General features: G+C 36.6%; 1 protein-coding gene across 3 annotated transcripts in view; it reads left to right on the top strand.

The window, feature by feature from the left end:
• Nucleotides 1-27,289, top strand: part of BRAF (B-Raf proto-oncogene, serine/threonine kinase) — a 138,684-nt gene that overhangs the window by 42,480 nt on the left and 68,915 nt on the right. For all 3 annotated transcript variants that reach the window (XM_037514519.2, XM_037514526.2, XM_037514535.2), the window contains exons 2-5: nt 10,900-11,001; nt 16,488-16,751; nt 26,208-26,311; nt 27,141-27,243. In XM_037514519.2, coding sequence (XP_037370416.1) covers nt 10,900-11,001; nt 16,488-16,751; nt 26,208-26,311; nt 27,141-27,243 — 573 coding nt within the window. The remainder of the gene's footprint in view (nt 1-10,899; nt 11,002-16,487; nt 16,752-26,207; nt 26,312-27,140; nt 27,244-27,289) is intronic.

Here is a 27,289-nt window from a genome sequence, read left to right as displayed (position 1 = left end):
TCAGTGCATGATTTTATGGACAGTTTCAAATAGCTCATTTGTGGTGTTATTTTGTCCCCCCCCCCACACATCTCAGGATACCTGAAAACTTAGGATTTAGCTGCCATTAATTAGCCAGTAAAAGATTTTGATCCTTTTATTTTATTTTTTTAAAGATAGATTTATTTATTTATTTATTTATTCATTCATTCATTCATTCATTCATTCATTTATACAACCACTGGATATAGTCAGAAGCGTGGGAGGGTGAGAGAATTCACCAGAGCCAGAGCGGGGAGCAGAGCAGGCAGAAGGACCGAAGTACACTGCTGAGGGCAGCAGCAGGCGGCAGGAGAGGTCTGTGCGCCATGTGGGACCCTCCTTCAGTGGCCAGGGAGCAGCCTGGGATCGAACCAGCGCTGCAGAGGCTGCGGGCAGATTCGCAACCCAGCGCTCAACCGCTGCGCCACCGGGGAGGCCCCTGATCCTTTTATTTAACTTTAGATAACTTTAGATTAATTTTCAAGTTTAATTCAAAGTTAGGGAATTTTCTACTAATTGATTTCATGAATGCCACTTTAATTTTCACCCTTTACCTGGCCAAAGTAATTGTAATTGTAATTGTAATCAACCACTTCTTAAGTCCTCAGTCTCTTCCTTAACCTTAAATGATTCCAGACACCTGTCTAACCCCTGGTTATAGCACTTCTTCGGCCTTCTCAAATGTTTCTTCATAGCCCACAATGTCAGGAGCAAGATATTAGTAAGAGATGACTATAAAAATACTAGCATCCTTAATTCTCTAGTTCCTTTCTCTCCCATTTCATTACTCAGGCCTTGCAAAATGCCACCTGCCTACTATCTCTCTGGCTATCCTCAGAAGTTGAATGTACTGCTTTAAATTTATGCTGTAAACCTCAATAGAGCTTCAGCAGTGTCTGGCCGGGACTGCTGCTGCTTCTCTTTCCCTATTAAGCCCCTATCTCCACTCATAGCAAGCCTCTCACAACCCCCACTCTCTTCTGTGGACTTGACTTCAAAACTTACTGATAAATTAGATCTCATCACCATATCTACAAACCTGTCTGCACCTATCTGCATTGGTCTTTATCTTTTCTGTCTTCCTTTTTTTTTTTTTTTTTTAAGATTTGTTTTTATTTATGCATACAAGAACTGGGGTATAGGCCGGGGGAGGAGGGAGGCTTAGAGGATTCACCAGAGGCAGAGCCGGGTACAGAACAGGTAGATTGACTGAAATACACTGCTGAGGAGAGCAGCAGGTGAGACAGGAGAGGTGTGCTGCACTATGTGGGTCAACCCCGCCTGGTGATCTAGCACTGAGACTTTAACCCCTGCACCACCAGGGAGGCCCCAATTCAGTGGTTTTAATCACAGAGTTTGTGGCCATCATCACTGTCCATTGTAGAACATTTTTATCACCCCCAAAAGCACTCCCAGATAACAATCACTTTCCTTTCCCACTCATCCCAGCCGTAAGGCTCTAAATAATCTTTCTGTTTTCATTGTCCTTTAATGTTTCGCACGAAAAGTCTGATACTGAATTAATTCTAATTATAGGACATTTCAGGGTTTTCTTTTCAATTTTCATGTTCTGGAATTTAATCATAGAAAATAGGTTTTATTAAGTAATTCAGATAACTATTTGGCTTAGCCCTGAGTCCTTTCAGTCAGAATACTGAGAAATATTCTTAGTATTTTATTTCTTCTAGTTTCACAATTTAGAGCTCTTATTAAATGAATTTTTAACCTTCCAGATATATGCTTGACATCTTTTACTTGTATTATTACAATAGAAGGATACCTTGGTGATTTTGATCATTTCTTCTTTTCTGGGTAATAAATTAAATGAAGTGTTAACAGTTGTTGAATCTAGGGTAGTATAAAAAGTATTTATTGAAGTGTTTTTTTTTCAACTTTTCTCTAGGTTTATGTTTTACCCCAAACTTTTAATTTCTTTTTCCCCTAAGGTTAAGTAGTACTTGTTTTTCCCCAATGCCTTTTTTCTTAAAGTCTCATTTTTCTGATACTAACATACTTGTGCTACTGTTTTACCACTATTTGCCTGATATGTCCTTTCTCATTCTTTTACATTTCAATCATTGTGTGTCTCCTATAAATGAATTATAGATTTTATGTTAGGTTGTTTTAACATATTTGGTTATATTTTAACCAGAGAATTTAGTTCATTTTCATTTTAGTGGCTGATTTATTTCGACCTCTTTATTGTGTACCTTCTAGTTATACTACTTTTTCTTGTTTTTCTGACTTCTTATGGAGTTTGTTATTTTCCTTTTTATCTCTATATAGGAGTTATCTTAGGCTACAAGGCAAGTTTCATAAATACAAAAATGTTATACAGAATATATTCCTTTACCATAGCTCAAGCAAAAATACAAACTTGATAGTGTTTTTTTTTTTAATTTTTTTTTTTTTATTAATAGAGGCATGTTTTATTTATTTATTTGTTTGTTTGTTTTGTTTATACATGCACTGGGTACAGTCAGAAGCACGGGAGGGTGAGAGAATTCACCAGAGCCAGAGCGGGGAGAAGGACCGAAGTACACTGCTGAGGGGAGCAGCGGGCGGCAGGAGAGGTCTGCGCGCCATGTGGGACCCTCCTCCGGTGGCCTGGGAGCAGCCGGGGATCGAACCGGCGCTGCAGAGGCCGCGGGCAGCTTCGCAACCCAGTGCTCAACCACTGCGCCACCGGGGAGGCCCACAAACTTGATAGTGTTTTAATTCATCCACCAGAGCCAATTAAAAAAAGATGCCTGATTAAAATATTTGCCCTTCATAATAGTAACCAAAATTATAAAGAAGCAAGGACTAAATCTAACAATATATGCAAGATCTTTCTGAAGGCGACAACAAAATAATATGCAAGTATATAAAAGAAGACTAGAAGGACAAACTGAGATGACTCTGGAGCTTACTTTCCTCCTCTCTTTTGGGTAGCCTCTCAGGGAGCTGACTCAGCAGGCCTGAGTTCACTCCGTGCAAGAAAAGTCTGATGATGGCCACAGAGCTCAGGATAATTCCTTTCTAATAAGGCCATTTCCTCAACCTCAGAGTTCTAGGTGTTATTATTATGCAGCCCTTTCCATGGTACACTGATTCCAGTTATGTGTGGGCTAAGACCACTTCTATATGATGATAATAGGGGAATGTGTGTTCTCTGTTATTATTTTTTTTCACTAAAACTTATTTCACATTTATACCATAAATATATGCAAGTTTTCGTGCCCTCATTTATTGACAGAGACTTACATAAATGCTCTTTATGTGAAGACTCAGTAGAATAATGTTCTCAGCTTTCCCAGATTGATTCAGTGCAGCACAGTAAGCAAATTCCCACAAGAGATTTTCTTCCCATGGAATTTAACAAACTGATTCTACAATTCTTAGGGAAACTCTGTAAAAATGATAGCTTTTTCACTATTTTAAATAATAGGGGGAGTAAGACTGGTGTTATCAGAGAGCAAGACTTATAAAGCAGTGGTACTGGCATAGGCAGACAAACAGAGCAAAAGGATTGGATAGGGAGTTCAGAAACAGGCATAGGTATTTATAGACATAGTATATGGTCTGTGTTTACATTGTAAATTTAGTTGGGGGAGGGTTAAGTGTCAGAGGATTGACTATAATAAATAATGCTGGGAGGTAATTGGCTATTCTTTTGGAAAAGATCAAATAATACAGCAGGGCCTTCCTGATGGTGCAAAGGGTTAAATAGGCACAGCACTATGAAGCAATCCACAGCCTCTGCAGCACAAGTTCAATACTCTGGCGGCCAGAGAGAAACCCACGTGGCGAGGCAGACCTCTCCTATCTAGCTCGCTGCTCCCCTCAGCAGTGTATTTCAGTCAGTCCGCCTGTTCTGTGCCCCACTGTCTCTGGTGAATCCTCTCACCCCCCGCATCGCTGGCCTGTACCCCAGCTCTCGTATGCATAAATAAATAAATCTTTTTAAAAAATACAAAAGAAAAGTGACCAAAAGAATTGAGAACAGGTAGCTCACTAAAGAGAATTTAGATTATACAGTAAACACACAAAGAAATGAAAATTAAAATAAGAAAACATTTCATACTTATAAGACTGGCAAAAGAAATTAGTTTTGATAATATCAAGAGTTAACCATGCATGGCAATAGAAGCTCTTGTATTCTATAGGTAGGTATAATATGAATGTTTCAGAGTCAGTTAGCGATATCTAGAAAATTGGCATTATCTTGTTATCTCTGTTATACAGTCTTATATGTAAAAGACATGATCATTGCAGCAATGTTTATAATAGCAAAATATTGGAACCAAGTCAACATTCACTAAGAGAAAAATGGGCAAACTCTGATATATGTGTATAATGGAATATTAAAAGTCAAAATGAAGGCCTGAGCTAAATATATTAACATGGATACATCTGAAAAACATAGTACTGAATGAAAAAAGCAACATATGTACAGCTTTAAAACATGCAATTAATATTGTTTATGGATATATCCCTATGGCTAAAATACAGAAACATGAATGTGCATAACAAATAATAAATTCTGGATGATAGTTACCTCCAAAAAGAGAGAGGACAAGAAAAGAATCAGAGATAAGCATTGATTAAAGCAGCGTGCTTTATTTGTGTTTATGTTTTTATTTACAAAAAACTGAAGCAAATATGATAAAAGACACAGTTCAGCAAAGTTGGATAATGGGTACATGGACGGTGATTATTATTTTCTATACTTGAAATACCTCCTCGAAATGGGAAGGAAAGAAGGAAGGAAGAAGAAGGACAGAGGAGAGAAGGAAATTAAACTTGTAGGGAAGCCATATTTCCCGTTTAGAAGAGCTGTCTCAATCTAATTGTGAAACTCTCAACATAGTCTTTTACTCGTGAAGATAAATAAACAATTAAGAATCACAAGAAACATACAGTTAATAATACCATACTGAAAGTTGATAAGAAAGTACATCTTGAAAGTTCTCATCGCAAGAAAACATGTATAACTGTGTGGTGATGGCCGTTGACTAGACTTACTGTGCTCATCACCTTAATGTATAAATATAGAATCATTGTGTTTTGAACCTGAAACTAATATATGTTATTTCTCAAAAACAAAAAGAATCATGAGACACTGAAATCCAACAAGAGGAAAGAGAGGAATAAGAATCACAGTGAGGGCCTCCCCATTGGCGCAGTGGTTGAGCGCTGGGTTGCGAAGCTGCCTGCAGCCTCTGCGGCGCTGGTTTGATCCCCGGCTGCTCCCCAGCCACCGGAGGAGGGTCCCGCATGGCGCGCAGACCTCTCCTGCTGCTGCCCGCTGCTCCCCTCAGCAGTGTACTTCGGTCCTTCTGCCTGCTCTGCTCCCCGCTCTGGCTTTGGTGAATTCTCTCACCTTCCCGCGCTTCTGACTGTACCCAGAGCTTGTATAAACAAACAAACAAACAAACAAACAAACAAATAAATAAATAAATAAATAAATAAATAAATCTTAAAAAAAAAAAAAGAAAGAATCACAGTGAACCCAATAGAATGACTGGGCAAGAAGAAAATGGAAATATTACTAGGGAAAAATTCTAGGAGTGGTAAATAATGAAATGAGCATTGATAAGAATCACGGTAGTAATTTGTAACATGAAGTTACTTTTCATTTGGAGAACTTCTAGAGTGATCTTAGAAATTTCCTCTTATATTTTAAGCTGCAATTTATTAGCTTCAGCTTTTTTCTCAAACTAATTGTATTTGTTTTCCATTTTACAGGGATTACTCAGAATTTTTTCCACTGGCTAGTGCCCTGGCTTTCTTGCTTTCAGTATCATGATTCTTCTAACAATTTTCTTGAAATTTTAGGACAATCTCTTTTATTTAAAAAATTTTACATTTCAGGGCCTCCCTGGTGGTGCATGGGATTAAGTACTGCAGTATGAAGCAATCCCCCAGCCTCTGCAGCTGGCCAGGGAGAAACCCACATGGCGAGGCAGATCTCTCCTGTGTCGCCTGCTGCTCCCCTCAGCAGTGTATTTCAGTCAGTCTGCCTGTTCTGTTCCCTGCTCTGTCTCTGGTGGATCCTCTCATCCCCCACACCTCTGGCCTGTACCCCAGCTTTTGTATGCATAAATAAATAAATCTTAAAAAATTTTACCTTTCATTATAGTCATTTGGGGGTTTTTTTGGTGTTTTTTTTTTTTTTTTAGCATCTACTAGACTAGTTCCATAATTTTCTCCTTTGAGCTATTAATATTCAGTGTTATGTTACTGGATTCTTAATGGATGTCTACCTTTGCATTAGAGATAAAGTTTGGTGTTTATCCTCACAGGTCAGACTATTTTATGGTTTTATTTATTTATTTTTGTAATATCTTTGTCAAGTTTTGACGTAGATTTTACTGATGTCATAAAATGAATTTGGAAGATTGCCTTTTTATATACTATTGCCTATTAATAATTGGCATTATATACTTTAAAGGTTTCACAGGGTGATCCTGATAAACCTTTAAACCTTTTAAAAGTTTAATAGGTATCAGGACCTGATAACCTTTTATTGGAAGGTAAGGAGCCAGTGACTGTAGTTTTTTGTGCCTTCTTTGCCCTTCAATTCCTTCCATTAACAGTTTGTCTGCTTTTATATTTTAACATAGACGTCTTCTGAGTGAGACTTAAAAAATCCCCAGTCTTGTTTGGGAAAGAAATTTTGCCATTTGTAAAGTCAAAAGTCAAATGATCAATTGTTTACTAAGATTGCCTGGTTTTAATTGTTGGATTCTACTAAAGACATCAAAACAGGGCAGGAAATCTACTACCTATCTTAACTTTCTTTGCTTTTGTTCTTTCATTTCTTTTTGGGGGCTGTTGTAACAGATTCTCTTGTTTTTCTAAGAAGGCATTTTAAAGCCAAAACTATGTTTCAACGGTTAAGTTTTCTAATATCATATTCTACTTCTTGTTATATCTCTATTTAATAAGTATCATTAAAGTTCTTACTTTTTGGGGAAAATATGAAAGAATTTTCTCTCCCAGGCTTATGTTCTCTAATTCCAACTAGGGCACATAATGGTTTTTCTTCATTCTTTGGCTGTAAGATTTACTTTTGTTTGGGGATATAAGAAGCTTGACTTCCAGGCATTCATGGTCTGGCCCTGTTCCACCTAGCCATTCTTAGCATTTTCTTCTCCCCAGCAAGAAAATTTCATTCTGTTAAGCTCAGTCTCATCATTTTCCTATTGCTCATGCTCCATCTCTAATCTTCCTCCCCTTGGAAACCCAGGAGAGGGGTTGACCCTGTACCCTAATTAAACATGGATTTTTAAGCTATGGACGTTCGAAGGGGAGAAAAAAAGCTGTGGATAAGAGTTCTTAATTTTCTGTACTAGAAAGAATCACTGAACTAGGATTAATTTTTTTTCTCTCCTATCCTATTCTGAAGAGAGGTTAAATCTTGTTTTCCAGTATTAATGAATATCTGTTATGACTAAGGTACCAAGATATGTGATGAGGGGACAAAAGATAATAGAACATGTTTCTGCACTCAATATAGCTAATAATTGATAAAACGTAATCAATTTTAGGATATTATATTCTGAATATAAAGCAAGTCCTTCTGGTTGGTCAATAAACTCATCATACATACCATACATATATATATGCTTACTTTATACTAAACTCCATTTTAGGGAGTTTAGCATAAACTAAACTCTGGGGATATATCAAATAAAACAAGACAACATTCCTCCCCTCCTAGCCTTTATTCTCCTGGGAGTGGGGACGGCACATACCTTTATCAAAGTAAATAAATTATGTCTATTAAGATGGTCATGGGTTTTGGAGAAAATAAAGTTAGGAAAGGATACAAACTTACTTTGTGGGCTTTTGGGGAGCTAAGGAGTCATTGCCATTCTAAATGAGATGGTCAGATAATGTACTGATAGGGCGACATGGGAAAAGGACATGAATGAAGAAAGTACGGTAGCAAACCTCGTAGGAATCTTGGGGAAAGAGCATCTCAGGAAGAAATACCAATATGCAAAGAACCTGTGTTGGGAGTTTGCAAACTTGGTATGTTCAGTGAGGCCACATGTGATTGAAAGGGGTTGAGTGAGGGGAATAATAGAGGTGAAGACTGACAGGGAGCAGAGGGCCACGTCATGTATTGTCCTGTAGACTTGTCTAAGGACTGGTGATTTTTTACTTGGCAAGCCATTGGAGGCTTTTGAGCAAAAGAATGCCATGTCATCTGAAACTGTAATTTTGTTTTGTTTTTTTACTGTAGTTTTAAAAGATTTCTTTAGCTACTATATCAATTCTGTGAGTGAAACAGGAGAAACCGCTTCAGAGACTATTGGAATAAACTAAGGGAGAAATAATGATGACTTACAGCAACAGATTACTAATGTTAAAGAAGGTGTTTGTGTGACTCTGTGTTTTGGATTTGGAGATAGATGTCAAGGGATGAGAAAAAGATTTAAGGATGACATTAAAGTTTTCATTTGAGCAGCTTTAAGGTATGTTGTTTGTCATTTTCTGAGACAGAGTATAGAAAAAAACGAGTTTTTTAAGGTTGAGGAGTAAGTAGATCCAAAGTTAGTCTTTGAACATAATAACTTTGAGATGACTGTTAATTATCTTAGAGATGTTCAGCAGGCAGTAGGACAAAGAGTCTGAGAGGACAGAGGTAGATACAAAATGTGAGATGCATCAGTCTACATTTGCTGTATAAAACCTAAAGATTGGATGATCTTGTGATTGTAAGTATGACTAGAGAAGAAGACACCTAACACTTTTAGGGTCTATAAGAAATTAGCAAAGGATCATAAAGAACATTATTGTTGTATCTGATTGTAGGAAAAAAAAAAAACTTGAAACATCTATCACTCCTTTTTGAACTTCAGTATAACTCATTTGTAAGGTTCAGGTGGGGCCTGTATTTCTGCTACTCTAACAGACTTCCAGAAGATTAGGCTGCTGCTTGTTTATGAACAGGAATTTGAGTAGCAAGACTTTATATGACAAAAGAGACAAAGTGAAAAACAAGGAAAAGACTGCAACATTTAGAGAGTAAGGATTAATGTCCGCAAGATCCAGAATAAAGGGTTGTCTTAACCTATAAGTCAGTAAGAAAAGACAGATGAGTAAAAGGAAGAAAGAATATGGATAGGGAATTGTCAGAAAACAAAAAAACCAACTGCGCAGCGCTCTGGTAAATATACTTTAACACAAGATCACTTTTCCCTTTTCAGACTGGCAAAAGTTTAGAAGTTTGCTGATACCCAGTGCTGGTGTTGATAGTGGGGAAAGGAAGCTCTCCTACCCTGCAGATGGACTGTGTCTCAGGACACTTTCCTTTTGGAAGACCATTTGGCATATTTCATGAAACTTTTTTTTTTTTAAGATTTATTTATTTATGCATACAAGAACTGGAGTACAGGTCAGAAGCACAAGAGGGTGAGAGAATTCACCAGAGCCAGCGCGGGGAGCAGAATAGGCAGACTGACGAATACACTGCTGAGGGGAGCAGCGGGCAAGACAGGAGAAGTCTGCCTTGCCATGTGGGATTCTCCCTGGCCAGCGGGGATCGAACCGGTGCTGCAGAATAGTCTATATGTCCACCACTAAGGACATTATTTTTTAAAAAAGCATCCTGAAACCCCTTTGCTCACTTATTCCCCATTGTACATTTATTTACCTTACATTTTGTCATTACAATTTTAAGTAGTTTACAAGACCGTGATTTCTAGTACGTGTACGATAAATACATTTTTGATCATACCTTAATTTTACAGGTGTAGGTCACTCAATTTATAGAGAGAATCTACCATATAGTGTAATTTTTGGAGCAGGTTTTCAAACTGCTCAGATGTTTTGGACTCATTTTTCATCAAGAAAAAAAAAATCTGGCTACTGAACATGTTAATATGTGCTTGTACTATAACCACTGGGCTTCGGAATTCTAGGCTGACTGGCTGGTTAGATGGATATGGCTTGGAACCTTGTCAAGAATTTGTTTCACTGATAAAATAAGGTCTTTTTATTTTTCTCCCTTTTCTCTCAAGGCATTTTTCCTCCTTCTCTTGTTTATTTGTTAGATACTTTGGAGTTCATACAGCTCAGAACAGTGTGCTTAGAAGGATTTGAGATGAAAAAGAGGGTTTATTGTTATACAGTGAAGAATTCCAAAGTGGTGATTTTAAAAAGAGAAAGAACTAGTTTTTAAGCAGATCAATTAGGAAGTGTACAAATAGGCAATGAGGTTCTGAAAGTTGATTCTTCTGAAATTATCTATGTCCACCAAAACTCAGGTTACCATTGAAGTTTGAAGACCATTGATTGAAATAAGCAGTGTCATAACAATATTATGAAATGAATATATCTGTACTTAATATAACCCTTTAAATGATGCTTATATTATTTAACAGAAATAAAATATGTATATTATTTGCATATTCAAGAATTGAGATACATTATTCAGTGAAAAACATATGTTAAAATGTTTTATATGTAATATTTATATGTATGTTAATTTTCTATGTGTATGTTTATGTTTTTCACTTGAGTAAAAAGGAGATGTGGAAGGATTCATATCAAACCTGTAAATAGCACTTACCTTTTGTCATGGTGCCCAGAGAGGTGGGGAAGGCGAAAAGAGATTTTCATCATTTATTCTGACTACACCAATATTACATGAATTTGTTATGGTTGAAAAAAAATGTTCTATTACTAGTGTATAAAAAAATTTAAAGATGTTTAATAATAAAAGGCAAAAAGCACTATACTAGATGATCTCTAAGGTTCCTAAGCTCAAAATTTCAAGAAACACTGGCAGTTACTGCAAAAGTTTAATGGAAATATTTAAGTGTTTCTAATTTATATTTTAAATAATAATTTTTATGTAAATTCTTTGAAAATATTTTTTAGGTGTGGAATATCAAGCAAATGATTAAGTTGACACAGGAACATATAGAAGCCCTGCTGGACAAATTTGGGGGCGAGCATAATCCACCATCAATATATCTGGAGGTAAGCTTTTGACTATCATATCTGTAGTAATTTTGCAAAGGAAAAAATGAACTCATAAAAATCATTTGTATTAACAGTGTTTTTTGGGGGTGGGTAGGAGTAGAAATACATATGAAAAATGAGAATTACTTTTGTCTTTATTATGCTTCTTTATTTTATTTCACTTGTTACATAAATACATGGTATTTTGTAATTTGCAAAATGTTAAAACTAAGAGAGACATATATAAACTTCAAAAGGTTGCTCTGGTTAAAAAAAACTTATTTTAATAAAAGAGAGAAAACATTCTGTTATGGAGGTCAGCAAATTAGTTGCCATACTGAAAATTTGTTAGATTCCCCCCCCCCACCCCCAGAACAAATCTTGGTCTTACAGTCTAAAAGTTTGTTTTTGTTTTGTTAGTTTATTCATTTGTTTTGTTTCCTTTGTACCACTTATCAGTGAAGTCATGTGACACACAGAACTTTTCATATTGCTTGTATATTTCTTCTTTGGTTGCTATGCTTTTGGCATCTATTCTTTTGACAGAAACCATTGCCTAAAACTGAGTCATAATCATACTGGTGTTTTCTCCTGAGTTTTAGCTATTATTTTTAGATGTATGGTCCATTTTGAGTTTTTTGACTGTGATATTAGATAGTTGTTCATACTCATTCTTATGCTTGCAGATATCCCAGCTATGCTGGGACCATTTGTTGAAAAGCGTATTCTTTCCCCATTGATTTCTCTTGCTATCATTGTTGAACATCAATTGGCCATATATATAAAACTTTAATTCTGCATTCTTAATTCTATTATGTTGGTCCCTATGTGTGTCCTTACCTAATACCACATATCTTAGTTATTATACCTTTATAGCAACTTTTGTAATCAGGAAATGTGAATCCTCTAACTTTGTTTTTCTTTTTCATGATTGTTTTGGTTATTCCAAGAACTTTGTAATTGTATATTAATTTTAAGGTCACTATGACCATTTCTGCAAAAAAAAAATCCAGCTGCAATTTTGATAAGGATTGTACTGACTCTGTAGATTAATTTGGGAGTATTGTCATCATAACATTAAGTGTTCCTAGATTTTTTTATAGTTTAAAAATAAGTAGCATGCATGCCCTTCAAGTGCTTAGATTAGTAGACCCCTGTCAGAAACTCAGCTAAGAAATATAATAATAACTACAATAAGAATTGCTAGTTGTACTTACTACCAAAAAAAAAAAATACTGGGTTTTTGCTATGTGGTAATATTTGTAATGACTTCTTTTACCTATATTATCTCATTTAGTCCTCACAAAATTGTTTCACCAAAAAAAAAAAAAAGCCAAATAAAGAAAAGTGTTAAAATATTCTAAAGAAGCTATCGGGGGAAAAATAGCCTCTTGGATTTTATCAAGAAGAACTTTGAATAGACTTTAATAAATGAGTAGGACTTTGATGAAAAGGAATGGGGTTTTGAAAAAGTTGCCTCTTGAAGAAGTAACATCTTGGGGGAAAAAAAAAACCAAGAATTTTGTTGGTGGGTGGTGGTGGTGGGTCAGGCTTGTGGGGACTTGTTTACATTTGTAGGGTAAAAAGACATGAAAAAGAAAAGTTGAAAGAGAAGAGTGGGGAGGATGATATATTGAAATCCTCATAGAAGAGACCCTACACTCCCACTGCGGGCACTAAGTTGAGAACAGAAGAAGGATGAGGAAGGATGAGGAGAATTGTTTACACAAAGAATCTGCAGAGTGAATTTGAAGGTAATACTGTTTTCTGAGTCAAAGGTTGCAGAATAAAGTTAGGAGTCAGAGAAACTTAACACTGAATTCCATGAATTGATAATGAAATTAATTGGCCTAGTTTTATTATTTTCTGCAGCAATATATAGGTAACTCTAAGTGAAAGAATGGAATAATTGAATGGTAGATTTTACCCAAAATTGATATTTGACAAGCAGGTTGGTAAACAAGAATTAGGCAGAGAATCTATGATGTTACCAGTAGGATTCTTGAAATGATGAGCATAAAAATGGAAGACAACAAAGGCCCAAATTAATGTTGTAGTTAAATGCAAGTTCAAAAAATGGGATATGTGGGTGTGTGCAGGAGCATGGGAGGTTCCAGATTGAGACCTGGTTGTCATTTGCAACTCTTTTGTAAAGAATTGTAGTATATCGCTGGCTTTCTAAAGTAGAGCCTTTAGAGATAAGATGTTTAGTGTTCTTTGAGGCAGGATTGTTAAAAGAATAGTCACCTTCCACACTGAGGTTATATAATGGGTGAAATGAGCCAAGCCAGGTGCAAAATAAGGTAGATTGCATCTGTGAAGATAGAGAGGTGGAATAAGCAAATGTTTCATACGTAAGAAAGAACTATTGATAAATGCAGTAAAATAATAGTTTGTAATCCACAATGGAAGGATGGTATATTTTAACAATTTAAGGCTAACATTTTGTTAAAGAAACAACATTCAGGGCCTCCCTTGTGGCGCAGGCGGTTGAACGCAGCACTGTAAAGCTGTCCACAGCCTCTGTAGTGCCAGTTTGATCCCCGCCGGCCTCGGAGCAACATAAATGGCGAGCAGACCTCTCCTATCTTGCCCGCTGCTCCCCTCGGCAGTGTATTTTGTCAGTCTGCCTGTTCTGCTCCCTGCTCTGGCTCTGGTGACTCCTCTCACCCTCCCGCGCATCTGGCCTGTACCCTGGCTCTTGTACAAATAAAATAAAACCTTTAAAAAAAAAAAAAGAAAGAAACAACATTCAGAAAATTTATTATTTACGTTTACTGCTTTTCCTAAAACTCCCTATGTGTAGTTGTGTACTTTCCCAGATAACAGTAAATAAGAATACTTAATCTATGCAAGGAGGAACTTCTGCCTCCTAGATGCATGTATACAGATATGCGTGCTTAATGACACTTTAGTCAGCAACAAAGTGCTTATAAGCTAGTGCTGCTGATAGCCTATACTTTATAGGCTAGGTGTGCAGTAGACTGTATCATCTAGGTTTATGTAATTATAGTCTGTGATGTTTACACAGTGATGAACACATTTCTCAATGTATCTCTGTTGCCAAGTGACACATGACTGTATAATCTTCAAAGGGGTAGGAAGTGTATCAGTCTCTGTTTTTATAGTCTGAGCCACAGTGTATGCTACATACATATGTATGCTATATATGTGTGTATGTATGTATATACATGTATGCTATACCTATTTAGTTCTTATAGGTATATATTTTTATTGTATACGCAATGTATTTATTTGTTGAATGATTGAATGCTTAATAAGTGAATCATATTGAAAGAGATGCCCTTAAGTAATTAGCTCTTGGATCTTAAAGCTAAACACAAATATAACTCAGAAAATTTTAAATTGATATGGTTATTATGCCCTGAAACTCTATGAAAGAAACATTTCAGGGTCAGGGTAGGTCAAGCAGTAGGTTGTAAAAGAGAAAACTTTTTTTTTTTTTTTTTTTTTTTTTTTTTTGTGGGACCCTCACCCGTGGCCGGGGATCGAACTGGTACTGCAAAGGTTGCGGGCAGCCTCGCAACCCAGCACTCAACCGCTGCGCCACCAGGAGAGGCCCAAAAGAGAAAACATTTTGAAGCAATTTAAGCCCTTTACTTCAATAACCCATTTTAGTAATTCTTTTTTTCCCTTCAAAATCATATGGTAAGATCTAACATAACAACTGCTTGAAGAATGAAATTTCTTAATTCTCTTCTACCTTCCATAGTTCTCCCTAGCATGTAGAGACAAGTTCAGACTTAATAGCATGCTGTGTACACTCTACAATTTGGTTCCTTACCCACTTTCCCAGTCTTATTTCCCTGTATTCCTATTCTTCATTTAAATTCCATAAATATATAATAAACCCTTGCTATGTCCCAAGTATTATGTGACATTCGGTATACTAACCTACAGTGTTTCCTCTACATCTTGAACTTTCTTACCTCCTTACTTTGTTACAGAATTTCTCCTGTCTATAGTACTAACTTCTCTCCAGTGGCTCCATCCATCTAAATGCTGATCTTTTAAGACTTCCCATCTTCGGGCCTCCCTGGTGGCACAAGGGGTTAAGCACCGCACTATGACACAATTCCCAGCCTCTGCAGCACGAGTTCAATCCCCGGCCAGCCAGGGAGCAACCCACATGCCACAGCAGACCTCTCCTGTCTCCCCCGCTGCTCCCCTCAGCAGTGGATTTCAGTCAGTTTGCCTGTTCTGTTCCCCTCTCTGTCTCTGGTGAATCCTCTCACCATCCCCCTCCCCCGCATCTCTGGCCTGTGCCCCAGCTCTTGCATGCATAAATAAATTTATATTTAAAAAAAGACTTCCCATCTTCACATTCTCACCTGTATTATCAACATTCTTTGTTTATTTTTCATGAACAAGTACTTCACAAATAAAAATATATCCATGTGCTTCTCTGCAACCCAATAATAAATTCCCTGAGAGGTGGGAAATGCCATGTTAAAATCTTTAATTCTCCCTTGTAACCTTTCACAGATGTTGTTAGTATCACATCTGTTTGGGGTGGTAGAGAAAGATGGTAGACTGGAGTGTGGGGAAAGGTAATAGCCACTACCATGAAAAACCACAGACAAATTCTAATTCATTCCATCTCTCTACTTCCAGTATCATTCTCTCTTCATTGTTCTTATTTTTTAGATATATCTCTTGTGGTCATTTCACTTTATAATCTTAGTTAAATGAAACTGCCACAATGATACCCTGAAAGTCAATGACCCCAGAATTTCTTGCCTGCAAGATGTAAGCCACCTTTTCAAATAAAATTCTGTTCTCTAAGCAGTATTTGATAAGGAAGGAGGTCATCAGAGTTCTGTAGTGTAGTGAGAAGAATAAAGTATTTATTCTACTTAGAAAAAAGGGGGCAGGTCCATGTCTTCTAAGCCCGGTTGAAGAAATGATGCGTGGCAGTGTGTTCCTGAGTCTTGGTTTTTCACACATGTCTCTTAACATCTCATCTCCTTTTCAACCTTTCTATTCTTTGAGAGGGAAGGAAGGAGGAGAGAGAGAGAGAGAACTTTCTCTGCCTACAACTTTTATGGGAAAAAGGAAGTTTTCAATGGAAGTGTACTTATCCTTGATTTAATATGGTATTTAATCGTATTTTAGATATATGGGTTGGAAGTAAGTCACAATTTGACCAGAAAATTGCAAATGATACATTTTTAAAATTAATTTTCATGCATTTTCTAGACATCATATGTATCTGACATATATGTAATATAGATAATGTCTAGAATTTTCATGAATAATCTATGTCAGTTTCACAATATAATGTGCACCTTACAACAAAAGATTTATCAATTAAAGGTAAAAGTATTCATTTGCAGTACTTCTGGGTTTATTTTGTAACTTGTCACTTAAAACCTGTTAACTAGATTTTAAAAGGATTATAATCAAAGACTTGAATTCCCTATTTCCTTTTCTTACTGTCAGGAAAAAGTCCAGACTCAATGTAAGTCTACTTTATTTTACAGGCCTATGAAGAATACACCAGCAAGCTAGACGCCCTTCAGCAGAGAGAGCAGCAGTTGCTGGAGTCCCTGGGGAGCGGGGCTGACCTCTCTGTCTCTAGCTCCGCGTCCACGGACACCGTCACATCATCTTCCTCTTCTAGCCTTTCAGTGCTGCCTTCAGCTCTCTCAGTTTTTCCAACTCCCTCAGACGTGTCACGGAGCAACCCCAAGTCACCCCAAAAACCTATTGTTAGAGTCTTCCTCCCCAACAAGCAGAGGACTGTGGTGAGTCAACTTTTAATGTCAGTGCCTGTCCTTTGTATCTTTTCAGAAAGACCCTGGCTGAAATGAAATACATTCTAACTCCACACGCAGCAGCCATGCAGGTGGAGGCCTGTATGTCAGACAAGAGTGGAAAAGAGATGACTGGTGCCCAAGCTTATGTTCTTTGACTGGAGCAAACAGTATTGCCTTTTGTGTTAAATTTCGTATTTCAGTCTGTCTTCCAAACTTGAATAGTCCTCAAGTCTTACATACTGGTCCCGAATCAGTCAGAACTGCAAGACCTGAGCTTGTTTGTTGTCTAACAGAATGTCAGTGGGATTGGCTCTTCCCCCTTGAGAAATGCTATTCAGATTTATTATATATGTTGAACTTTTACTGTGCTTAATATTTTTCCTTTTGTCTATATAACTTTTGACTGTTGGTCGTTATCACTGTTGTCTTCTATAAGTAACATTAAAAGCAGGGAAATCTGTAGAATTATTATAGATGATCTATAATCCTTAAGTACAACAAGTGCTTTCAGTGGACTTAATAAATAATGCGTATATATATGCTTTTACAGGTATGCATATACATGCCTGTATACATATGCTTTTCTTAAATAATTATATGGTTACTTTTGGAATTTTTTAAAAACACATTACATTTCTTAAATACAACTAGTTGTTTTTAATTTTTTTCCTCAGATAGCATTAGTAGTAATGCTGGTTCTTCATGGGAAAAGTTAGCTGACCTGTGCTGTAGTGACCTCCAGTGGAGTCATTTTGTCACTCTGTGCACCAAAGGCATGTGAGTGTCAATATGTGGGAATACTTACAAGACTAAACCTTCACCCAGTGTCACAAAGGTAGTTGGAGATGATATACTCACATGTAGTTGAGCCTTGAACAGTTTACCTTTGGCTGAAAGGTGAACTAGAAGAAAATTTATTTAAGGGAATCCTATGTAGTAATGGAACTTGTCTTTGTCCAGAATCAAAATAAAGGTTATACTTTCCCCCTGTGAATTCCTCATTATGGACCTGTTTTCATCATAGTGTGGGGATCATACTAATACTACGACATTGTCCAGGAGCACTCAACTCAAGAAATTAGTGGTCATGCACTCAAGCTGGAGTGGTCATGCACTCAAGCGCTGGGCAGAAACAAAGGCAAACCTCCCCTTGATCCATCTAGTTCTCATGTAATTCAGAATTAATATCCCACTGAAAAGCTCCAAATCCCAAGTTACAAGCTACACAAGGAAACAGTCTACCATCAGCGAATTAAAAGACTTAAAACAGCAAAAATAGACTCCTAAGAAGGAAACAAATAGAACATTTAGGTGAACCTAAAATTTAAAACTCAGTGGATGATAAATACCATCTATGAAGTATTCTTGCTAAAAAAGCTGATGTTGATTATTAAATTTCTGGATCTTCCATTTTACAAACAACATAGGGAAGAGAGGAAAATGTTCAATACCATGAGAAAACAATTTGACAAATTCAGAATGTGGCACCCTATAAGACAGATGCCCTAGACGCAATAAAAAACGTTTTTCTACACTAAGGCAGAAGAAACATAACTGTCAAATGCAGTGTGTGATCCTGGTTTGGGACTAGGATAAGGAAGAGATATAAGAGGCATTCTTGAAATGGAAAATGTTGAATGTAGTTTCACTATTACGTTATTATGGAGTTAGGGGTAAATTGTCATGCTTTCAACTTTTCCCCACTGTTTTTTTGAAATAATACTTACACATAAAAAAGTATACAATCTAAAGTATACAGCTCTATCTGTCTACTTACCGTTTTCTGTCTTGCAGATCAAGATGTAGGACACTGTAGTGCTTGAGAGGATTCTCCTGTGCCCCCTCTAATTTGACACCCATTTTTTTTTAAGATTTATTTATTTATTTGTTTGTTTATTTATTTATACAAGCACTGGGTACAGTCAGAAGCGCGGGAGGGTGAGAGAGAACTCACCAGAGCCAGAGCGGGGAGCAGAGCAGGCAGAAGGACCGAAGTACACTGCTGAGGGGAGCAGAGGGCAGCAGGAGAGGTCTGCGTGCCATGTGGGACCCTCCTCCTGTGGCCGGGGAGCAGCCGGGAATCGAACCGGCGCTGCAGAGGCTGCGGGCAGCTTCGCAACCCAGCGCTCAACCGCTGCGCCACCAGGGAGGCCCATTCACCCATTTTAAAGAGTAACTGTTTTTCTGACTTCTAGCTAATCACTTTGGAAATTACTTTAAATATATGATAGAAAAGAATATATTAGGAAAACAAATACTTTAAAAATCTTTAGTATCTTAAGTAGAGAGAATTTGGATGTTAAATAACTATTCCTTCTAATTTTCTGCTCGAAGTTTTTCATAATAGAGCTACAAAAATTCAGATAGTCTGAAGGAAAAATACAAAGTTGAAAGGAAGCAGTTGTCACTAGGGGAAAATGAATGAACATATTGATGCTGATTTGAAGAAGTAGCCAGGTGTAACACTTTCAAAACACTCAGTATGTCAAGATGGTTACAACATATTATAGGGCTAATGTTAAAATGCTATATATAAATTAAAATACCTATTTTAAAAAAACTCAGTGGATGAGGTAGTAAATAGATTAAGCCCAATTGATAATTAAGCCCAAGGGATAATTAGTGAACTCTAGAAAACAAGGAAAGAGAGTTAGAGAAAATATGAGAGAGGTTAAGAGGTATGAAGGCTGCAATGAATAGTTTCATTATATGCCTCAAAGGAGCTCAGAAAGTAAAAGTAGAAATAAAGAAGTAGAGCAGAATTCAAAGAAATGATTTATAACACGTATGATTCTGAGTTGTATAGATAAATTTGAGTCCATACTTAATGTAACAAAATGAAAGAATGTTGTTTAAAAGCACTTATTTTTAAAAATATAACTCCAGGGCCTCCCAGGTGGCGCAGTGGTTGAGCACTGGATTGCGAAGCTGCCCGCGGCCTCTGCGGCGCCGGTTCGATCCCCGGCTGCTCCCGGGCCACCAGAGGAGGGTCCCACATGGCGCGCAGACCTCTCCTGCCGCCCCCTGCTCCCCTCAGCAGTGTACTTCGGTCCCTCTGCCTGCTCTGCTCCCCGCTCTGGCTCTGGTGAATTCTCTCACCCTCCTGCGCTTCTGACTGTACCCAGTGCATGTATAAACAAAACAAACAAACAAATAAATAAATAAAACATGGCTCTATTAAAAAAAAAACCAGATGTGATTAAAAAAATATATATAACTCCAAACGAATTGAAAAATGGACAAAACAACTTGAATAGCTACTTCTCTAAAGAAGTTATATACAAATGTCCAACAAATACATGAAAAGATGTTCAACATCACTAATCCTCAGGAGCATGCAAATCAAAGGCTACAATGACTAAGCCTTCAGAAGGTAAACATTTCATTAGGATGGTTAAATGACTATCAAAAAAAAAAAAAAGAAAAAATAGGGTGTGTTGATGGCAGGATGTGGAGAAATTGGAATTCTTGTACATTGTTGGTGGGAATGTAAAATGGTATGATGGCTGTGGAAAACAGTGTGGTGTCTCCTCAGAAAAGTAAAAATAGAATTACTGTATGATCCAGCAGTTTCACTTCTAGATATATATTCAAAACAAACTGAAAGAGTTTCAGGGAGATAATTTGTATACTCCTATTCATAGCAGCATCATTCACAATAGCCAAAATGTGGAATCAATCCTTCAATAAATAAATGGATAAACAAAATATGTCTACATACAATGGAATATTATTCAGCCTTAAAAAGTGTGAAGTTCTGACAAATTCTGCAGCATTCATAAACTTTAAGGATGTTATGTGAAGTGAAATAAGCCAAACACAGAAACAAATACTATATAATTTCCCTTATATGAGTAGTCAAATTCATAAAGACAGAAAATAGAACGGTGATTGCCAGGGCCTGAAGAAGAGGATATAGGGAATTGTTTTAATGTTTGTAAAGTTTCGGTTTTGCAAGATGGAGAGAGTTCTAAAGATTGTTTCATAACAGTGGGAAAGTCCTTAACACAACTAACTGTATACTTAAGAATGGTTCAGATGGTAAATTTTAAGTTGTGTATATTTTACCACAAGTTTTTTTAAAAGTTTGCAGTTTTATATAAAGTTTAAATAAACATGTACCTAGCACATGACCTAGCCTTTCTATGCCTAGGTGTTTATGCAAGAGAAAAGAAAACATATACCCACACACAAATTTCTACAAAACTCTTCTTAGTTGCTTTATTTGTAATAGCCCCAAACTGGGCATAACCCAGATAACCATCCAAAGGTGAATGGTTTGTAATATTAATACACACAACATAGTTGAATCTCAAAATAATTATGCTGAATGAAGGACAAAAATGAATTTATACTTTATAATTATATTTATATAAAATTCTGGAAAATGCAAGCTCTTTTATAGTGACAGGAAGCAGATCAGTATGTGCCTGGGCTTGGAGCTGGGCAGGAGGGAGGAATTAATTATACAGGAGCACAAGGAAGCCTTCAGAAGGTAAACATTTCATTATTTTGAATGTGGTGATGATTTTATGAGTATGTATAGTGTCAAAATGTATCAAATTATATATTTAAATCATTGCATCTTATATATGTCAATTATACCTTAGTAAATCTGTTTCTTATGAGAAACTGTACACCTGAAATGCAGTATTGTAAACAAGTATTAGCTCAATTTAAAAAGGGAATGAAAAAAGAATGATTACCTCAAAAGAATTGGTAGTTCTATCTAAATACCATGTGAAATGAACTTTAGTGACAAAAAAAAAAAAATATTAAGTTTGAAGATATGTCTTTCCAGGAAATTGTTTCTTTAAAGATAACCATCCTCATACTTTATATTTATCATTAAAGAAACAATTTCTTGGAAAGACATAAGAACTCTAAGCATTATATACATAATATCAGCCTCAAAATATACAAAGCAGTAGAGTTACAAATAGATTGAAAAACTGACTTTACTAGTGGGAGATTTCAACACATCTTCTCCAGTAATTGATAGAATAAGGAGGCGGAGCTGGTAGAGTTATGGAACAGCATAGTTGTAGATTTTATATGCTAGACCTATAACCATTATACTCATCAATACAAGAATTCATTTTTAATTTTTTAAATTTTTTTAAAAAGATTTATTTTTTATTTATACAAGAGCTGGTGTACAGGCCAGAGGCACAGGAGAGAGAGAATTCACCAGAGACAGAGTGGAAAGTAGAACAGGCAGATGGACCGAAATACACTGCTAAGGGGAGCAGCGGGCGCAACAGGAGAGGTCTGCCACGCCATGTGGGAGTCTCCCTGGCCGGCCCGGAATCGAACCCGTGCTGCAGAGGCTGTGGACAGCTTCACAGTGCTGTGCTCAACCCGTTGCGCCACCGGGGAGGCCCCTTAAAAATTATTACTGAGTCATAGGGCATATATACTTAAAACTTGTAATACCTTTAAAGGAGAAGTTCTTACTCGTACATGTTCTCAGCAGCATATGAGACTTCCTTTTCCCATGAGACTCTGGCTAATTGAGTATCAACAAAATTAAATATATATCATATATATATTACATATACAAAATTTAAAGTATATTAAGTCTAAGATACCCTGGTCCATGTATTTTTTCAGTATGTATTGTATATTCTGTGACAATAAAAAGTTAACCTAGAAGGTATTGGATTCACTGAATTACCCTGAAAGTTTGCTTGTGTTAAACCTATCTTCTTGTCCTAGACTTAATTTAAAAGGCAGAATTTGATATAGTTCATATACCATATATTTCACCAATTTAAAGAGTATAATCTAATAATTTTTAGTCTACTCAATTATGCAGTTATTACCCCAATCAATATTAAAACATTTTCATTATTCAAAAAAAGAAACCCTGTTTCCTATTAGTAGTAGTCATTTCTTCCCAACCTCCCAAGCCCTGTTTTCTCTGTAGATATGTCTATTCTGGACATTCCATATACAATAAATGGAATCAAACAACATATAATCTCTTATTATACTGACTTTTACTGAGCATAAAGTTTCCTAGGCTAGCCCATGTTGTCACATGTGTCAGTCCTTCACACCTCTGAGGGTTGAGCAGTACCCCCTTGTGTATATATACTATGTTTTATTTACTCTTCATTATTGTTTCCACTTTTTGGTCCTTATGAATAATGCTGCTGTGAACATTCATATACAAGTTTTTGCTTGACATATGTTCTCATATCCACTTGGCGTGTGCCCTACTATGCAGTAGGAAATACGGATGAACCTTTTTTCCTAGTTTGCTTCTCTTCCCAACATCAATGATTAAAAAGTTCATCTTTAACCTTCAGATGCTGCCTTTATTTTCTAATTTCCTGTATATGTTGGAGGCTGTTTTTGTTCTTTCTAATCTGTTCAGTGTCTGTCAATCTGTTGAGTAGTCACTATCATGAAAGAGCAAATGGTACCAGCGTTAAACCTACAAAAGTGAAATGAAGAATGGATTGATTGCTTTTCGTTGGTGATAGATTGGAAAATGAGAGTTTTGGCCCTAGTGAAACATGTGCACACCTTGGGATCAGCCTGTGCAGAGAAACAAGGGAGCATAGCTATAGGTGAAGATGGTATTTCAGGAGCATATGAGGGAAAATCCAGAGGAACTGAGGGGTAGATGGTTCCAGTTCATCGATGGTCTTATATGCAGCACTATGGAATTTGAATTTTGCTCTATAAATAATGGAAAAACTTTAAGCAAACTAGTGAGATATAAGATTATGTTTTAGAATGGGCTTCCAAATCTGGTTCTATAGAGCCCCCTGAAATTTTGTTTTGGAGATAACATCTGAGATGTTCATCAGATTCTTAGGCACCTTTGACACATACACACACTCATCTGTGCACACACTGATTAAGAATACCTATTCTAGAAAGTTTCTGTGGTGACCTGGGAAGGGATGGAGTCTAAACTAAAGATAGTGTTGCCAGTTAGGAAGTTTTTGCATTACAATAAGCAAAAGTAGCAGAAGGGAAAAGTGAGCTTCCTCTTCAGTTCATTAGCTCTTGAAAGTACAGCCAATTCTCACTATTCATTCTCACTATAAACTCACTGGAAACACTGAATTAGTGAATACTGAACTATTGTTCTAGAAGAAATACAAGGTTATGGGTATATAAATGAGCCAAAGCTGACCCCTATATATTTGCCACTAGGTAGCTTGGTTCTTTACAATAGACCAGAGTCCATTAGCTTAAAAGTTTTATGACTGACGCTTGTTTACCTATGAGAACTAGAAAAGATGTGTCACCTTGTTCAACCTAGGCCGGGAAGGGTGAGCATGGGACAAACTTTTCACCGTTCATGTATGCAAAAACCGTGCCAGTATTGATTTTTGGGGTTATAAATTTTAGCAGGTAGACAAATTTGCAAATATAGAATCCACAAATAAAGATTAATTATACCAATCCAGTCTCAAATACTTCCAGATAAGCCTGTCCCTGCTAGATAATATTTTTAATGGTTACATTGAGCTAAAATCTGTCTCCTGTTATTTTTAATAGTAGATCTTAATTTGACTTTCTGGATTTCGCTACCTTAAATATACTATTTAAATTCAGCTGTCCTTTATTTACTTTGACTCCACTTCCTCTCTTCTCGCATAAAGATTCCCAGTTTTAATTTGTCAAGCTTTTGGTTGACAAATTAGTGATTTGAAAGAATGAAATGTTTAATTTTGTTGTTACACATCCCTTCTGTCTACACTCTCCCTGATAAAAACCCAGTTTGAACCCATCTTCTCATTTGAATCCACAGTGTTTTATTAGTTCTTTTTCAGTTACAAATTATTGAAATGCCCCTGGGAATAGGGCATCATTGTGGGAAAGTCTTGGATAGGTGGGATAACTTCAAATATACGGAAAGATTCTTTTTTATCTCTTTCCCAGTTTCAATCTCATTTCTACTACTTAGGTTAGCTTTGTTGGCTTCAATAAATTGAGGCAAACAAAAGTAAATAAGTTTATTAAAGAATCATGACTGAGAACTGGAACCTAGAACTGCCTCTAGATAGCCTTGGGAGAGTTGCCCAAATTCTGAGCTTCTCAAGAAAGAGATTTTATATAGTCTGCAAGGAAAACGTTTTCAAGAATTTTTACAGAGAAAACCTGGGCAGGTGTCCCATAAACGTATCTCTCTGATGCACTGAGGGGAAAAAAAAATTACCCTCTCTATTTAGAGCCTTATCTTCTGGGATTTGGAAGTTTTAGCAGTGCCATAATCCTTGAATTCTTTCTTTCTTTGATTTGCCTGGAAGCCACTTATTGTTGTAGCTTCTTAACAAGACTAGTCCTGCTATGTCTTTGTCTTTTGGTGCCTTGTGTCCTTAGTTGAATGTCACCTTACTGGTGACAGTTTGAGATGAAAGAGATTACTCAAAGTCCATGTGAAGCAATGAGAGGTCTAGTGGGGCTACACCAGAAGTTATGTGCTGCTAGTCAAAGCATATTATCTCTTTTCTAATATCTGCCTGCTGTTTTCAGCAGATACTGGTTTCCCAGTATGTTCCTCATGCCAGACTTTTGTCCTTGGTGAGAGGCCTCCTGCATGACCCTACACCTAGCTGACAAGCAGGGACTCTGGGCACCAAGACAATATCTTTGAGAACAAGGGGGCTGGGTTCCCACAGTTGAAAGACCAGGGAGAAAGGTACCTACTTCAATTGTTAGTTTTGGTTAGCTGCTTCATTCTATAACCAGATTCTCAGTATCCTCTTGTACACTGTCACTACAGTCAAAGTAGAACTTCTCAGCCAGTCTTCATCTGTCAGCTTAGGAAGTAACTCTGGTGAGGTTTGGGACCTGTATCTACCCCTGTACCCACTGGTAATGCCAGGGATCTGGGAACATGATTAGTCAGTGTATGTCATACGTAGCCAGAAAAGTAGAAACCCTTGATTGATAACCTCTCTAGTGTTGTGGATTTTTTAGGGAAGGGCAGATTCCCAGAGGAAACAGGGGTGCTAGGCAACTAAACAACAAATATCAATTATACACATTAAGACAAGTATTTTTTTCCTGCTGTATTTAGGATTGGTAAGTCATCTTTTAAGGACAATCAGTATGAAGAAGCAGTTTTCAGCTTTGAATAATGTTGGATCAAATTGATCTTACTTTAAATGTTGACATCTATCTCAGTGGTGGGTACATAGGGATATGTTATGTTTTCTACTCTTTTTAATGCTTATTTAATAATTTTAATAAAAGACTAAAGAGTCACTCTTTCAGTTGGTGAATAATAGTTAAATAATACTTGAATAATACTCAAATCATAATTTCCCTTTAGTATTGTTACCTCTAAAAATGATTTTGTATCTGACATAGTGATACATATAACATTCTAAAGGCACTAATTGAATTTTTTAAATGATATGAAAATATGATTCCCTTCATGACATATTTCATATTTATATCATGTTTATGACACAGGTACCTGCAAGGTGTGGCGTTACAGTCCGGGACAGTCTAAAGAAAGCACTGATGATGAGAGGTCTTATCCCAGAGTGCTGTGCTGTTTACAGAATTCAGGATGGGTATGGTTTGTATGTGATGTGAATTTTTGTGTAAAAAAAGAAAAAAAAAAAAAAAAACTCAGACATTAAACATCAGGGTTTTCTGTAGGATCTTTAACCAAACCTAGTAGATTGAAAATCAACTTTAGAAAAGATATTAAAATTAATATGAAGTTAGCCTAAAGACATTTTCTAGACCCTTTGAGGAATTAGCAGTAGATAATATTGTGTAATGAGCATGTTTTAATCTCATCAGATGACTTTGTTTAGAGTTTGAGATTCTTAAATTTTTCAGCCATTTAGACTATGACTTATTTGAATAATGGACTCTTCCTCAACCATATATTTTTAATACAAACTCATAGTTTCACAAAATGTTTATCAAAATTGATGTTTTAATTTGAATTATTTTTCTCTCAGAAAGTAACTAAAATTGTGCCAAGACCCCTAAGTTTTTATCCCTATTTTTTTTTTTTAAATCCTTTTTGGGACATGTTGTCTCTTGAGTACTCTTTTTCTTTGAATGGATAGCTAAATCCCCACCTGTGAATTTTTTTTTTCCGGACCCCAGGAACAATCCATTTTCTGCTGTTGTAGGTCTTTTCTGGAGCTGACTTGAAGAAAAGAGTACATCTCTTTACCCTGCTGTTTGTCCAAGAGTGATACATTTATTTGGGGTAAACTTAAAAATTAATTTATTGCCATTTAAATTTCTAACGACAGAAGAACAGGGAGCCAATCCTCCCTCAATATTACTAGCCCCTCAATAACCAATTTTCATTATCTTCAGCATGAGGTATACCAAGATTTTTCAGTGTAACCAAGAAAGGCTTGTGTCTACACTTTCCAGAGAGAAGAAACCAATTGGCTGGGACACTGATATTTCCTGGCTTACTGGAGAAGAATTACATGTAGAAGTGTTGGAGAATGTTCCACTTACAACACATAACTTTGTATGTACTTTACATTTTTGTTTTGATATATCAAAAATATTCAAGT

Source organism: Talpa occidentalis, unplaced genomic scaffold (genome assembly GCF_014898055.3).
Source record: "Talpa occidentalis isolate TD23 unplaced genomic scaffold, MPIMG_talOcc4v2.1, whole genome shotgun sequence".
NCBI classification, from domain to species: Eukaryota; Metazoa; Chordata; class Mammalia; order Eulipotyphla; family Talpidae; genus Talpa; species Talpa occidentalis.
This window is presented reverse-complemented; position numbering and strand designations above follow the sequence as displayed.